This window comes from Trachypithecus francoisi, unplaced genomic scaffold (genome assembly GCF_009764315.1).
Source record: "Trachypithecus francoisi isolate TF-2019V2 unplaced genomic scaffold, Tfra_2.0 Lachesis_group6, whole genome shotgun sequence".
Taxonomy (NCBI): domain Eukaryota; kingdom Metazoa; phylum Chordata; class Mammalia; order Primates; family Cercopithecidae; genus Trachypithecus; species Trachypithecus francoisi.
Window position 1 is genome coordinate 37,168,545 of NW_022681471.1, and position 12,874 is coordinate 37,181,418.

General features: G+C 42.7%; 3 protein-coding genes across 4 annotated transcripts in view; 1 reads left to right on the forward strand and 2 right to left on the reverse strand.

Annotated features, from left to right (window-relative positions):
- The window catches only part of LRCH2 (leucine rich repeats and calponin homology domain containing 2), a 131,733-nt gene that overhangs the window by 34,303 nt on the left and 84,556 nt on the right, over window positions 1-12,874 (forward strand). For both annotated transcript variants that reach the window (XM_033201490.1, XM_033201491.1), the window contains exon 2: window positions 12,337-12,481. In XM_033201490.1, coding sequence (XP_033057381.1) covers window positions 12,337-12,481 — 145 coding nt within the window. The remainder of the gene's footprint in view (window positions 1-12,336; window positions 12,482-12,874) is intronic.
- Window positions 3,126-3,838, reverse strand: LOC117077941 (60S ribosomal protein L36-like). Its single transcript, XM_033201493.1, has one exon. The coding sequence runs from the start codon at window positions 3,470-3,472 to the stop codon at window positions 3,155-3,157; it is 318 nt and encodes a 105-aa protein (XP_033057384.1). The 5' UTR covers window positions 3,473-3,838; the 3' UTR covers window positions 3,126-3,154.
- On the reverse strand, window positions 9,149-11,235 carry RBMXL3 (RBMX like 3). The gene is made up of 3 exons (XM_033201492.1): window positions 10,663-11,235; window positions 10,284-10,590; window positions 9,149-9,533 (listed from the first exon to the last, which is right to left on the reverse strand). Exons 1-3 carry the CDS (start codon window positions 11,161-11,163, stop codon window positions 9,343-9,345), a joined length of 999 nt encoding a protein of 332 aa, XP_033057383.1. The 5' UTR covers window positions 11,164-11,235; the 3' UTR covers window positions 9,149-9,342.

The window sequence follows — 12,874 nt, forward strand, 5'->3', positions numbered from 1 at the left end:
TTATATTATCAAATCTAAGAGTTTTTTTGGTGAGTCTTTAGGGTTTGTAGATATAAGATCATATCATCAGCAATCAGTGATACTTTGACTTCCTTCTTTTGATTTGGATGTGTTTTATTTCTTTCTCTTGCCCAGTTACTCTGGCTAGGACTTCAGTACTATATTCAATAACAGTGGTGAAAGTGGGCATCTTTGTCTTGTTGTAGATCTTAGAGGGAAGGCCTTCAGCTTTTCCCCATTCAGTATGATACATGGGTTTGTTGTATGGTATGTGGGTTGTAGGTATGATATGTGTGTTTGTTGTATATGGCCTTTATTTTTTTGAGTTATGTTCCTTCTATGCCTAGTTTGTTGAGGGGTTTTATCATGACCGGAAGCTTAATTTTATCAAATGCTTTTTCTGCATCTATTGAGATGATCATATGCTTTTTGTCCTTAATTCTGTTTATGTGATATATCACATTTATTAATTTGCATACACTGAACCATCTTTGTATCCTTGGTGTAAACCCACTTGATCATGGTGTATGATATGGTTTGGCTCTGTGTCCCCACCAAAATCTCATCTTATAGCTCCCATAATTCCCACGTATTGTGGAAGGGTTGAATCATGGGGGTGGGTCATTCCTGTGCTGTTCTTGTGACAGTGAATGAGTCTCATGACATCCGATGGTTTCAAAAATGGGAGTTTCCCTACACAAGCTCTTTGTCTGCTATCATTCATGTAAGATGTGACTTGCTCCTCCTTGCCTTCCACCATGATTGTGAGGCCTCCCCAGCCATGTGGAACTGTAAGTCCAATAAACCTCTTCTTTTGTAGATTGCCTAGTCTCAGGTATGTCTTTATCAGCAGCATGAAAATGAACTGATACAGTGCATTATCTTTTTGATGTCCTGCATTCAATTTACTAGTATTTTGTTGAGGATTCTTGCATGAATGTTCATCAGGGATGTTGGTCTACTCTTTGCCTTTTTTGGTTGTGTCCTTGTCCAGTTTTGGTATTAGGGTGATAGTGACCTCATGGAATGAATTAGAATACTCTCCTCTTCAATTTTTTGGAACAGTTTCAGGAGGAGTGGTATTACTTCTTTTTATATTTGATAGAATTTGGCTGTGAATCCCTCAGCAAAGCTCCCTCAACAATCCCTGAGCTTGTCTTTGTCGGGATTTTTTTTTACTACTGATTAAATGTTGCTGTTCATTATTGGCCTGTTTAGATTTTCTATTTCTTCCTTGTTCAATCTTAGTAGGTTGTATGTTTCCAGGAATTTATCTCTTTCCTTTAGGTTTTCTTGTTTGTGAGTATATAGTTGTTCATAATAGTTTCTGATGATCTATTGTGTTTCTGTGGTATCAGTTGTAATGTTTCCTTTTTTATTTCTCATTGTGTTTATTTGGTTCATCTCTCTTCTAGGTTAGTCTAGCTACTGGTTTATCAGTTTTATTTATCTTTTTGCAGAATCAACTGTTTTTTTAAATACTTTGTATCTTTTTTTGGTCTCTATTACATTTAGTTCTACTGTGATCTTTGTTATTTCAAATTCTGCTAGTTTTGAGTGTGGTTTGTTCTTGATTTTCTGGTTTTTTGAGATGCATTGTTAGGTTGATAATTTATAATCTTCTTTTTTAATAATAGGCATTTAATGCTATAAATTTCCCTCTTTTGCTATATCCCACAGGTTTTGGTTTGTTGTGTTTACATTTTCATTTGTTTCAAAAAATTTTTAATCTTTTGTATTAATTTCTTCTTTGATCCAGTGATTGTTCAGGAGCTTGTGTAATATCCAGGTGTTTGTATAGTTTCTGAAGTTCCTTTTTGTATTGATTTCTATCCACTGTGGTATGAGAAAATAATTGATAGGATTTCATTTTTAAACATTTGTTGATACTTGCTTTATGGCCTAACATGTGGTTTATCTTGGAGAATGTTCCATGTGCTCATCGAAAAAGTGTATATTCTGCAGTTGTTGGGCAGAATATTCTGTAAATTTGTTAGGTCCGTTTGGTGTAAAGTCCAATTTACATCTAATGTTTCTTTGTTGGTTTCCTGTCTAGATGATCAGTCTGATGCTGTGAGTGGTGCGTTGAAGTCTCCCACCATTATTGTATCTCTCTCTCTCTTTAGGCCTAGTGATATTTGTTTTATGGATCTGGGTGCTCCAGTGTTGGGTGCATATAAATTTAAAATTGTTATAACCTCTTGCCAAATTGATCTCTTTATTATAGAATGACGTTCTTTGTCTTTTAACCGTCTTTTATTTAATATCTGATTTAATTGATGCAAGTACAGCTAGTGCTGCTCACTTTTGGATTTTGTTTGTGTGGATTGTCTTTCTACTTCTTTACTTTTGGTCTATATGTGTCTTTACAAGTAATGTGAGTTTCTTGTAAGCATCACATAGTTGGATTATATTTTTAAAATCTATTTTGCCAATCTGTATCTTTTAAATGGGGCATTTAATTCATTTATTTTCAAGGTTTATATTGATATGTGAGGGTTTGTTCTTGTCATATTGTTAATCATTTTCCAGTTTTATAAATTCTCTGTTTTTTTCTTGGAATGTTTGTCTTTGTGGTTTGGTGGAATTTTGTAGTGGTGTCATTTGATTTCTTTTTCTTCCTCCTTTGTGTGATTGCTTTACCAGTGAGTTTTATACTTTTGTGTGTTTTCATGATGATGAATATCACTTTTACTTTCAAGTTTAGGACTTCCTTGAGCATTTCTTGTAGGGCCAGTTTAGTGGCAATGAATTCCTCAGTATTTGCATGTTTGGGAAAGACTTCATTTCTTCTCATTTATGAAGCTTATTGCTGGATGTTGAGTTCTTGGCTGGCAGTCTTGTTTTTTTTTTTTTTATATATCAGCACTTTTAATATGTCATTCCCTTCTCTTCTGGCTTTTAAGGTTTCTGGTGAGAAGTCTCATGTTAGTCTCATGGAGTTTCCTTATGTAGGTGATTTTTTTTTTTATTTTGGCACTTTTAATATGTCATTCCCTTCTCTTCTGGCTTTTAAGGTTTCTGGTGAGAAGTCTCATGTTAGTCTCATGGAGTTTCCTTATGTAGGTGATAGGCTGCTTTTCTCTTGATGATTTTATTTTTTATTTTTTGGTCAAGCTGTTCTTTATTTCAGGAAGAGGGCAGGGCAGGGGGCTCAGTCTTTCTTAGCAGTAATTTTCCTCATGGAGGCCAGGACATTGCTCAGCTCCTCTCGCTTCCTCTTGGTGAGGATGTGTGTCCCCACCCTTTTCTTGATGAACCTGAGGGCCTGTTTGTCCTTGGAGACCTTCAGTAACTCCTTGGTATGCCGCTCGTATGGGGTGAAGCCACACACCTCTCGGGTCATGCCCTGCACACACTTGGTATGTTTGGTCAGGCGCCCGAGGCTACGACTGTGTCTGGGCTTGCTCACATTCTTGGTCACCTTGTGGCCTTTGTTGAGGCCCACAACCATAGTGTAGCACAGAGCCATTGCTGCTGCTCTCCAATGGTGGCTGTGGTTGAAGGCTGTCTTGCTGATTTTAGAATTCTTTTTACCTTAGACAGTCTGATTATAATATGCTGTGGCAAACTCCTTTTTGCATTGTATTTTCCTTGGGATCACTGAGTCTCTTGTGTCTGGATGTCTAAATCTTGCTATACTTGGAAAAGTTTCATTTCTTATTTTGTTAAATAGGCTTTCTAAGCCTTTTAATCTCTCATCTCCCTCAGGAATACCAATAATTTGTACGCTTGGTCATTTTATGTAGTCTCAAATGGCACATGTATACCTATGTAACAAACCTGCATGTTCTACATGTGGATCCCAGAACTTAAAGTCTAATAAAAAAATAAATAAATAAAAGCAATAAGCAAGTTCAAAAAAAAAAAAAAAGAAGAAGAAGAAAGAGAAAAGCTTTGTTTATTCTTTTTCTTTATTTCTGTCTGACTGGATTATTTCAAAAGACCTGTCTTCAAGTTCTGAAATTCTTTCTTCTGCTTGATCTAGTGTTTCAAGTTCTGAAATTCTTTCTTCTGCTTGATCTAGTATTTCAAATGTATTTTGTATTTCCTTCAATGAATCTTTTAGTTTCGGAATTTGTGTGTGTGTGTGTGTGTGTGTGTGTGTGTGTTTGTGTGTGTGTGTGTGTATGTGCGTGTGTGTGGGGGAGAGAGAGAGAGAGACTTGTTCTGTTGCCCAGGCTGGAGTGTAGTGGTGTGATCATAGCTCAGTATGACCTCAAACTTTTGGACTCAAGTGATCCTCCTGCCTCAGCTTCCCAAGTAGTTGGGATTTACAATCATGTGCCAACATGCCTAGCTAATGTTTGTATTTTTAGTAGAGACAGGTTCTCGCTATGTTGCCGAAACTGGTCCTAAACACCTGGGTTCAAGCAGTCCTCTTACCTTGGCCTCCCAAAGTGCTGACATTATAGGCGTTAGCCACCATACTTGGCCTTTTTATCTTTTAAAGATATTTATCTCCATGTTAAAAGTTTTTATTTGTATTCTGAGTTGATTTTTTGAGTTCTTTGTATTCGTTTTTAGATTTCTCTGGCATCTCATCGAGCTTCTTTAAAATCAGTATTTTGAATTCTTTATCTGGGATTTTGAGGATTTTTTTTTCCTCTTTGGTTAGGATCTATTGCTGGAGAATTACTGCATTCATTTGAGGCCATCATATTACCTAGCTTTTTCATGTTTTCTGTATCTTTATGTTGGTTTCTGCTCATCTGGCTTCATAGTTACATCTTCTTTTTTAAAAAATGACTTTCATGTGGATGGGGGACTTTTTTCTTGAAGATGTGACAATGATGTTAGTTGGGTAAGGCCTTCTGGCTTTGCTTTCAGGTGCATGCAGTAGTGAAGACTGTGTATAATTTATATGGCTATCTTCATTGTGTTAATGTGTGGTTCTTGGCGGGGCCTGTGGTGAAGTTGTGCTTGTGACTTGAGTGCCTGATGGGCCCATCATCAGGTTTTAATGGTAGCAGAAGTATGCTAAGTATGTCTATCCTTGTGACCTGGGACAGCATATGCTGGCTCCTGTGTTGGCAGTTTCCAGGCAGGCTAATGTTTGGGCATCTGGGTGGCTTTCTCAGATGCCAGTTTTAGTAGCAGTATACCAGGCATATAAGCAGGCTCTCGAGCTCCTGAGCAGCTGGGGTAGTGAGGATGATAGATAGAGGTAGCAGTGGTGGTGAGATGCTCTCCTTGTTCCCATGCACTGTGCTCTTGTGCTGGAAGTGGTTGCAACAGGTTGTGCAAACTGGCTTCTAGGTCAGAAGGTGGTGCTTGCAGGTAAGAGCCAGCTGAGACTGTAGAAGTAGGGTGTTTATGCTCAGTCTCTGTCCCCTAGAAGTGCTCATGTGCCCCAGGTGGTAGATTGGGTTGTGGAACACCCAGAACCTGCCCCCCCCCCACTAGTTTGTGTTGGCATAGGGTTAGGGGGGTGAAGCTGGGTGGATCCAGACTGGGCAAGCTTGTACTCAACACCTCCCAATGGCAAGTGCATGCATGAACTATGACGTGGGGATAGGGCAGGCAGTGTAGTCCTCACGCCTCTGGTGAAATGCTTGGGTGAGAGGTGACTGTTGCTGTGCTGAGGTCGTGCCATGGGTGCCAGGGAGGATGAGACCACTGCTGTCCCTCCCCCATCCCAGCTGTGGCAGCCAACCTGGCTGTTCTGTTAGTATGGCAGTTTGCACCTAGCCCATAATTCAGCCATGAGCCATAGAAGCCAGCACCCAGCTCAAGACCAAGCCTCTGCAGTAACTCATCCTGCTCAGGATTGGAGCATTGGGAGCCTGGTTCCAGTGCCAGAGACTGCAGCCCATGCCATGTCCACTTCTTAGTTTTGGCTGTGGGATCCCCATTGATCCCCATTCCTGCTCAAGCCCCTGCTCCACAAGATGCAACCTGATCTTCCCCAATGGCCAAGACTGGTGCTGCAGATTTCCAGGACCACTCATAGTTGCTAAGAGCTAGGATTAAGAATGGCATCTTACTGTGGCTACTTAGTTCTCAGGAATTGTGTGGGACCCAGGGCATGTTGCCTCCCTGGAGCTGCTCCTTCTCATAGTCTCCTGGATGCTCTCTAAATCAGATTCAGAATTTGGGTGGGTCAGGGTGCTCTCCTGTGGCTTGGACTGTATGATTCCCCAGTGGGAAAGTGGACTGCAGAAAAATACTCACTCTCTCGTATTGGGGATTCATTGCCAGTCCCCAGCCGGTCTTGACCATACAGGTTGTCTGCTTTCCTTCTCATTCCCAGATTTTGGAGTTTCCTTTCACTTTTTCTGTTGAACCCTGTGTTTCCTGTGGGATAATGTATTTAAAGTGTGATTGTCTGCATACCACTTTGGTTTTTCTAAGTGGATGAGGCATGCTGGAAATGTTTTTAGTCAGCTATCTTGGAAAACAAAGGTCAGCCTCCTGTCACTTTTTTAACTTCTTTGATCTTTTCATATGGTTACTGTGTTTTCTTATGACCATTATTTTCAGACTTCTCTGCTTGCTGTTTTTTCTCTACTCACTTTCTAACTGTTGGCCTTCCTGATAGCCCATTCTTATCCTCTAATTCGATACTCTGATATTAGGTGATGTCCTCCATTTCTGTGATTTAATAGAACTAACCATATTCCTACAACTTTCAAACTTTTTTTTTTTTTTGAAATGGAGTCTCATTCTGTCGCTCAGGCTGGAGTGCAGTGGCACAATCTCGGCTCACTGCAACCTTCTCCTCCCGGGTTCAAGCAATTCTCCTGCCTTAGCCTCCTGAGTAGCTGGAATTATACGTGCGCACTACCATACCTGGCTAAATTTTGTATTTTTAGTAAGAGATGGGGTTTCACCATTGTTGGTCAGGCTGGTCTCGAACTCCTGACCTTGTGATCCACCCATGTTGGCCTCCCAAAGTGCTGAGATTACAGGCGTGAGCCACTGTGCCTGGCCACAACTTTCAATTTTATATATCTATCCCAGACTTCACTTAGGAGATCAAGATTCATCTGTTTAATGCCCATTTAATAGCCCCTCTTTTGAGTCTCTCTCAGATGTCTCGGTTTATACAGATACAAACTTGAACCCTTCATTGTACCTCTGTTTCAAAAAAAAAAAAAAAAGCAAAAACCTCACCAGCAGAAGAAACTACAAAAATCCTGTTACACTCCCACTGTTTATTAGATAATACTATTTTAGCTGTCTAGGCCAGAATCCTGGGTGCCATCCTTGATTCTTTCCTCTCGTTTCTTCCACATACCTAGTTCCTTGCCACTCCCTGTGAGTACTAATTTCAGAATATATTTCAAATTTTATCCACTTTCTCTTATCCCTATTCTTGCAATCTAATACAAGTTACTATCATCTATCTCTGAGACCACTGTATTATTTATGAGTGCCTAATACTAGGTATTATACAGAATAACAAATTGAGCATAATTTTGTTTTTAGGATTTCAAATTAATTGTAAACACTAATTTTGAACTCCCAGAATTCTGAAATTACAAGAATAAGAAGTAAAACCCTAAATACAAAAAAAAAAATCCTAAACTAAAAACAGTGACTTCATTTTCCTCCCCAATAGAACTGTGTGATGCTTGGGTATCCAGAGGAGGTAAGCCAGAATATTGGGAAACATTTGTTTCTAGTTCAGATTTTGGTTTCTAGTAATTCTATTGTTTTTTAAGTTATTCAGAATTTTATGGTGGGAGGAGGAAGAATAGAAATTAATTTTTATATTATATAAACATAACTTTTTTTTTGCCAGTTATATAATTTTACATTAGGTTAAGAGTGAGAATATTTATCTATCTCCTCTATATGTATCTGTATATATTACATATGTAGTAATACATATGTTAATGTTCTGAATAAGGAACTTACTATATTGCTAAGTGAATAGGTCTCATCCCTTGGAATGAAGTTGAACATTATTGATAGGAGGTTGTTTTTATGAGGGCAGACCAGATGCTAAATGAGGTACATTGAACTAAGCTGGATGCTCTTCCTAATAGAGGCACAAAATTTTCTTACATTTTTAACCAAGTAAGTATAATGAGCTAGTGTGAGCAAAGTAAATTTCTATGATAAGGTAACTAACTTGATATTCAGGTAGTTGTTGGGGGTTTGTACCTTTGGGGACATATTTGTCTGCCATGAATAGTGATTATTGCTGGCATCTAGTGGGTAGATGCCAGAGATGCTGCTAAGTATCCTACAGTGCCCAGGATATCCCCCCACAATGGTTATCAGACGTCCACAGTGGTGAGGCTGAGCCAACTCTCTTCTAGAGTATTTGTTTTTCAACCCACTACTGCAATGTCCTAAGTATTTTTCAAAATTCATTTAACAAACCCTTAATAGAGGAGTAATGGTTGTAATAATTCCACGATTTTATTTTTGTGAACATTTAAATGAATGGAAGTATATTTGTGTGTACTTGCAATAATTTAGGAGATGAATGAATCAAGGATGATACCAGGTTTCTGGCTTGAGCAACTCACCAGGAGGATGTTGTTGACACTGAGATGAAAAGAAAAAAAAAAAAAAAAAATAGAAGTGTGGGAAAAGATCTTCATTTCAGATTTTATACTTGTAGAATTGAGGTGCCTGAGAGATACCAAGGTGAAGTCCTGAAGATCAGAACATAGGCTTTTAGACATATCCTTAATTTGCAATTCATCAGTATATAATATAATTTGGACCTAGGATGGATGAAATCACCCAGTAGAGTGTATATCTTTTTTTTCCCATTTACTTTTCAGATTTACTGAGTGAACATAATTTTCTTTTCATAAACATTTGATCTAAATCATTTTTGTTGTTGTTGTTGCTGGTGGTTTGGTTTTTAATACTGGGAACACTGAGATTCAGTTTGAAAGACCCTGAAATCTGAAATACACCAATCCCTCCCGCTCTCCACCCAAAATCTAGTTGGTTTAAATGAGCAGAATGATCCATTTTTCCATTTTAGGTGAGCAGATGTTTATGAAAGATCTTAGAACTGTTTGTCTCATTTATCAGGAAAATTTACAAGCAAAGAAACCATTCATCGTATTTCAACTTGTAAATAGAAGAAGACTAGGACTCAGGTTCATATCTTACATTTTTAACATGAACTGGTTGAAAGAAACATTAACAATTTCAAACTAAAGAAATTTTAAGTTTTTCCTCACAAAAGCATAAAAATGGAGGTCTTAACAGGAAATTCTTAAAAGGTAAAAACAACTCTTACTTATACTAGTCCTTGGGTAGTTTAATATAGAACAGGTTGTTCTTTTTGTTACTTTGAAAAGGAATTTTTGGTCCCAAGTCTGTTCCTGCTTAGTATCTGCTCCAGCCTTCCCCTCTCTCCAAGCGGCCTCATTGACGGCCTCCACCCCTGGGCACCCTGCAGCTTGACCAGCTGTAAGAATCATGCAGGGGAGGGCTGCTCCTTTCCATGGGCAGAGGGAGCCCACGATCCGGTCTGCCTACCTGGTCTCGACCTCTCGAGTAGCGATCGCTCCGGCCGTAACTGTCGCGGCCCCCACCGTAGGCGTCAGGCAAGCAGCCTCCGTACTCGTAGCGGCCTCCTCCCCCGTAGCGGTGGCTCCGGCCATGACTGTTGCTGGAACTGTCGCGGCCCCTGCTGTAGGTGTCGGGCGAGTGGCCCCCGCTGTAGGCGTGGTGCGAGTGGCCTCGGTACTTCTCGTAGCTGCCTCCTCCTCCGTAGTGGTCGCTCCGGCCGTAACTGTTGCTGGAACTGTCGTGGCCCCTGCTGCAGGCATCGGTGGAACGGTCCCCGCTGTGGGCGTTGGGCGAGTGGCCCCCAGTGTGGGCACTGGGATAGTGGCCACCGCTGTGGGTGTCAGGCGAGCGGCCCCCGCTGTGGGTGTCCTGCGAGCGGCCTCGGTACTCCTCGTAGTGGCCTCTGCCTCCATAGTGGTGGCTCCCGCCGTAACTGTTGCTGGAACTGTGGCGGCCCCCGCCGTAGGAGGCCTCGGGCGAGCGGCCCCCGCCGTTGGCGGCCTCGGGCGAGCGGCCCCCGCTGTAGGCGGCCTCGGGCAAGTGACCTTGGTACTCCTCGTAGTGGTCTCCTCCTCTGTAGCGGTGGCTCTGGCTGTAACTGTTGCTGGAACTGTCGCGGCCTCTGCTGTATGCGATGGGCAAGCGGCCCCCGCTGTAGGTATCAGGGGAAGGGCCTCCATACTCCTTGTAGTGGCCTCCTCCTCCATAGCGGTCGCTCCGGCCGTTGCTGGAATTGTCGCGGCCCCTGCTGTAGGCATCTGGCAAGGTGATGGGCAAGGCGTAGGGTGAGCGGCCCCAGTACTCCCCATAACGGTATCCTCCTGCGTAAGATGGCGGTGTCCCCCGCCCAGGGGTGGCGCGGCACGGGCCTCCGTAGCTCTCGAGGGGCTCTCGGTAGGAGCCGCTGGGATGATCCACGTAGTCACAGTCGCGACCCCTGTAGCTGTTTTGCTTGCCATAGCCTCTCAAGGGACAGTAGTCCCAGACACTGGAGTGGCTATAATAGCGGCGGCTGTACTCTCTGAGCGCGGGGATAAAATCCCCGGGGTCGCGGCACTGGGGCAGTGGCTCCCAGAGCGGTGAGCCTGAGTAGCCCTCCCGCTCCCACATGGCCAGCGCCTTCCCAGGCATTCCACCGCCACCAATGCGAGCCAGGCTCGACTGGGGCGCAGCCCTCTTGCCGGGTGGGCTGGCCCAGCGCTGCAGCGGCACGCTTGAGTAGCCATCTCGCCCCCACACAGCCGGGGCCTTCCCGCGCATTTCACTGCCAACGCTGCGAGCCAGGCTCGACGGCACGGCCCTCTTGCGGAGTGGGCCGGCCCAGCGCTGTGGCGGTGGCCCGCGCTTCCTGGGCATCAGGGCCCTGTAGGGCCACTGGTCAAAATACTCCGCGTAGCCGTGGCCGTCATCAGGCCCGCCCCAGGAGTGGGGTCGCTGTGGGCTGCTGCCACACCCACGGGTTCCGTGTGGGAACCTCGAGCGACTGCTGCTGCCGGGGGGCGGCGGCACCCACCGGCTGCTCTTGAATGCTGGTTTGACGGCCTGGGCCACCTTGATGGCCTTACCATCAAGGTACTTGCCATTCAGATCTCTGGCGGCGGCCTTGGCATCGGCAGGGCTTTCGAAGGTGACGAACGCGAAGCCCCTCGATTTGTTGGTTTCTCGGTCTTTCATCAGGAACACGTTGTTGATGCGGCCATACTTGACAAACTCAGCCTTGAGGGCTTTCTCGTCGGTTTTGAGGTTGAGGCCCCCAACGAAAAGCTCTCTGGGCGATCCGCTTCCATCATGTCTGCTTTTCGAATGGTGGGTCAGAGGCAGTGGAAGGTGATGAGGCAGCAACTCAGTCGCGGTCTTCGAGCGCTCTCGTCGAGGGCGGCTCCTACCGGTTGGAGGGTGTATGTCTCAAGAAGGAAAAGAGTACCTTACGTCATAGTTCTTGGGAACAACAACGTTTATGATACAGGTAGAGGAAAACCTAGGAAAAGAAGATAAGAAGTAGCCAGAGAGGTAGGAAGAGATTAATCCAAAGGAAAATAATCTTTCCAGACATATGGAATGGTTATTGATGTGGTGGTTGTTGGTAACACTGGTGGGTGTGAGAGTGGACAGAAACCAAATTGTAGTGGGTTGAGAAGTCCATGGTAAGTAATAAATTTAGTTGTGTTGTAGATTTATATAAGTTTGGCTGTAAAAGAAGAGGCAGATGGAGGGGGATGTGGGATCGTGGGAGGTATTTTTGTGTTTGCTTTTAAAGATCAGAGTTAATTCTTCATTGGTATTTTAAAAGAAATCACATATTTGGAATTTAGGTATACTGAAGCATATCAAATACGTTTGGTTAATAGACATGCATTCTATGAGGTTTTTTTTTTTTTTTGAGACAGAGTCTCGCTCTGTCACCCAGGCTGGAGTATAGCGACGTGATCTCAGCTCCCTGCAACCTCCGAGCCTCCTGGGTTCAAGCGATTCTCCTGCCTCAGCCCCCTGAGGAGCTGGGATTACAGGGGCCCACCACCACATCCGGCTAATTTTTGTGTTTTTAGTAGAGACAGGGTTTCACCATGTTGGCCAGGCTGGTCTCCAACTCCTGAGCTCAAAAGATCTGCCTGCTTTGGCCTCCCAAAGTGCTGGTATTACAGGTGTGAGCCACCGCGCCCGGCCATTTGAGTGTATTTCTAAATGATGTTTTTTGCCTTCAAGGTATTGATGGATAATATTGTATATTTTAAAGTATTTTAAGTAGTTGCTTAGATTCTAAGTGATTCAGCAAGTGTGAAAATAGTTCTTTTAATTACCGTAGATATTGGTGTATGTTTAATACTCAGACACTATTTTTTTTTCCAGATCTTTCCAGAAATCGTTTTACAGAAATTCCTTCTGATATCTGGTTATTTGCACCCCTTGAAACATTAAATTTATATCATAATTGCATCAAAAGCATTCCTGAAGCGATTAAAAATCTGCAGATGTTAACGTACCTTAACATTAGGTAAGGAAACAATTTAAAAATAAATTTTGGTTTTTATTGTCGTTCTAATCCTTTTTTAGTGGCAAAGGAATATGTTTGATTTGGCTGTGTAGCTTAAATTTATCTCAACAGTATCTTATTTGTGTTTTTTATATGTTCACATTATTTTGTAGGCTTTTCTTGAGAGCAGAACTTTGCAAACTTTAACACACAGGAATTACCTGGGGATCTGTTAGAATGCAGATTGTAATTTCTTAGGTCTGTTGTGGGGCCTGCATTTCTAACAAGCCCCTTGGCAATGCTCATGCCTACCTGCTGGTCCTTAGACCTCAGTTTGAGTAGCAAGGCTTTAGACCATAAATATTTTCCGGAAATTATAGCACCACAATACAGATTTTATATGCATCCTTAGAT

Excerpts from the sequence above, each read along its gene's own strand:
- LOC117077941 (XM_033201493.1), bottom strand. The coding sequence starts at position 3,472 with ATGGCTCTGTGCTACACTATGGTTGTGGGCCTCAACAAAGGCCACAAG.
- RBMXL3 (XM_033201492.1), bottom strand. The coding sequence starts at position 11,163 with ATGAAAGACCGAGAAACCAACAAATCGAGGGGCTTCGCGTTCGTCACC. Across the intron at positions 10,591-10,662 it reads CCAGCCCACCCGGCAAGAGG|CGGGAGGGCTACTCAGGCTC; the intron begins GCTGCGCCCCAG and ends GCCATGTGGGAG. Across the intron at positions 9,534-10,283 it reads CCGTTATGGGGAGTACTGGG|GCTGCTTGCCTGACGCCTAC; the intron begins GCCGCTCACCCT and ends ACGAGTACGGAG.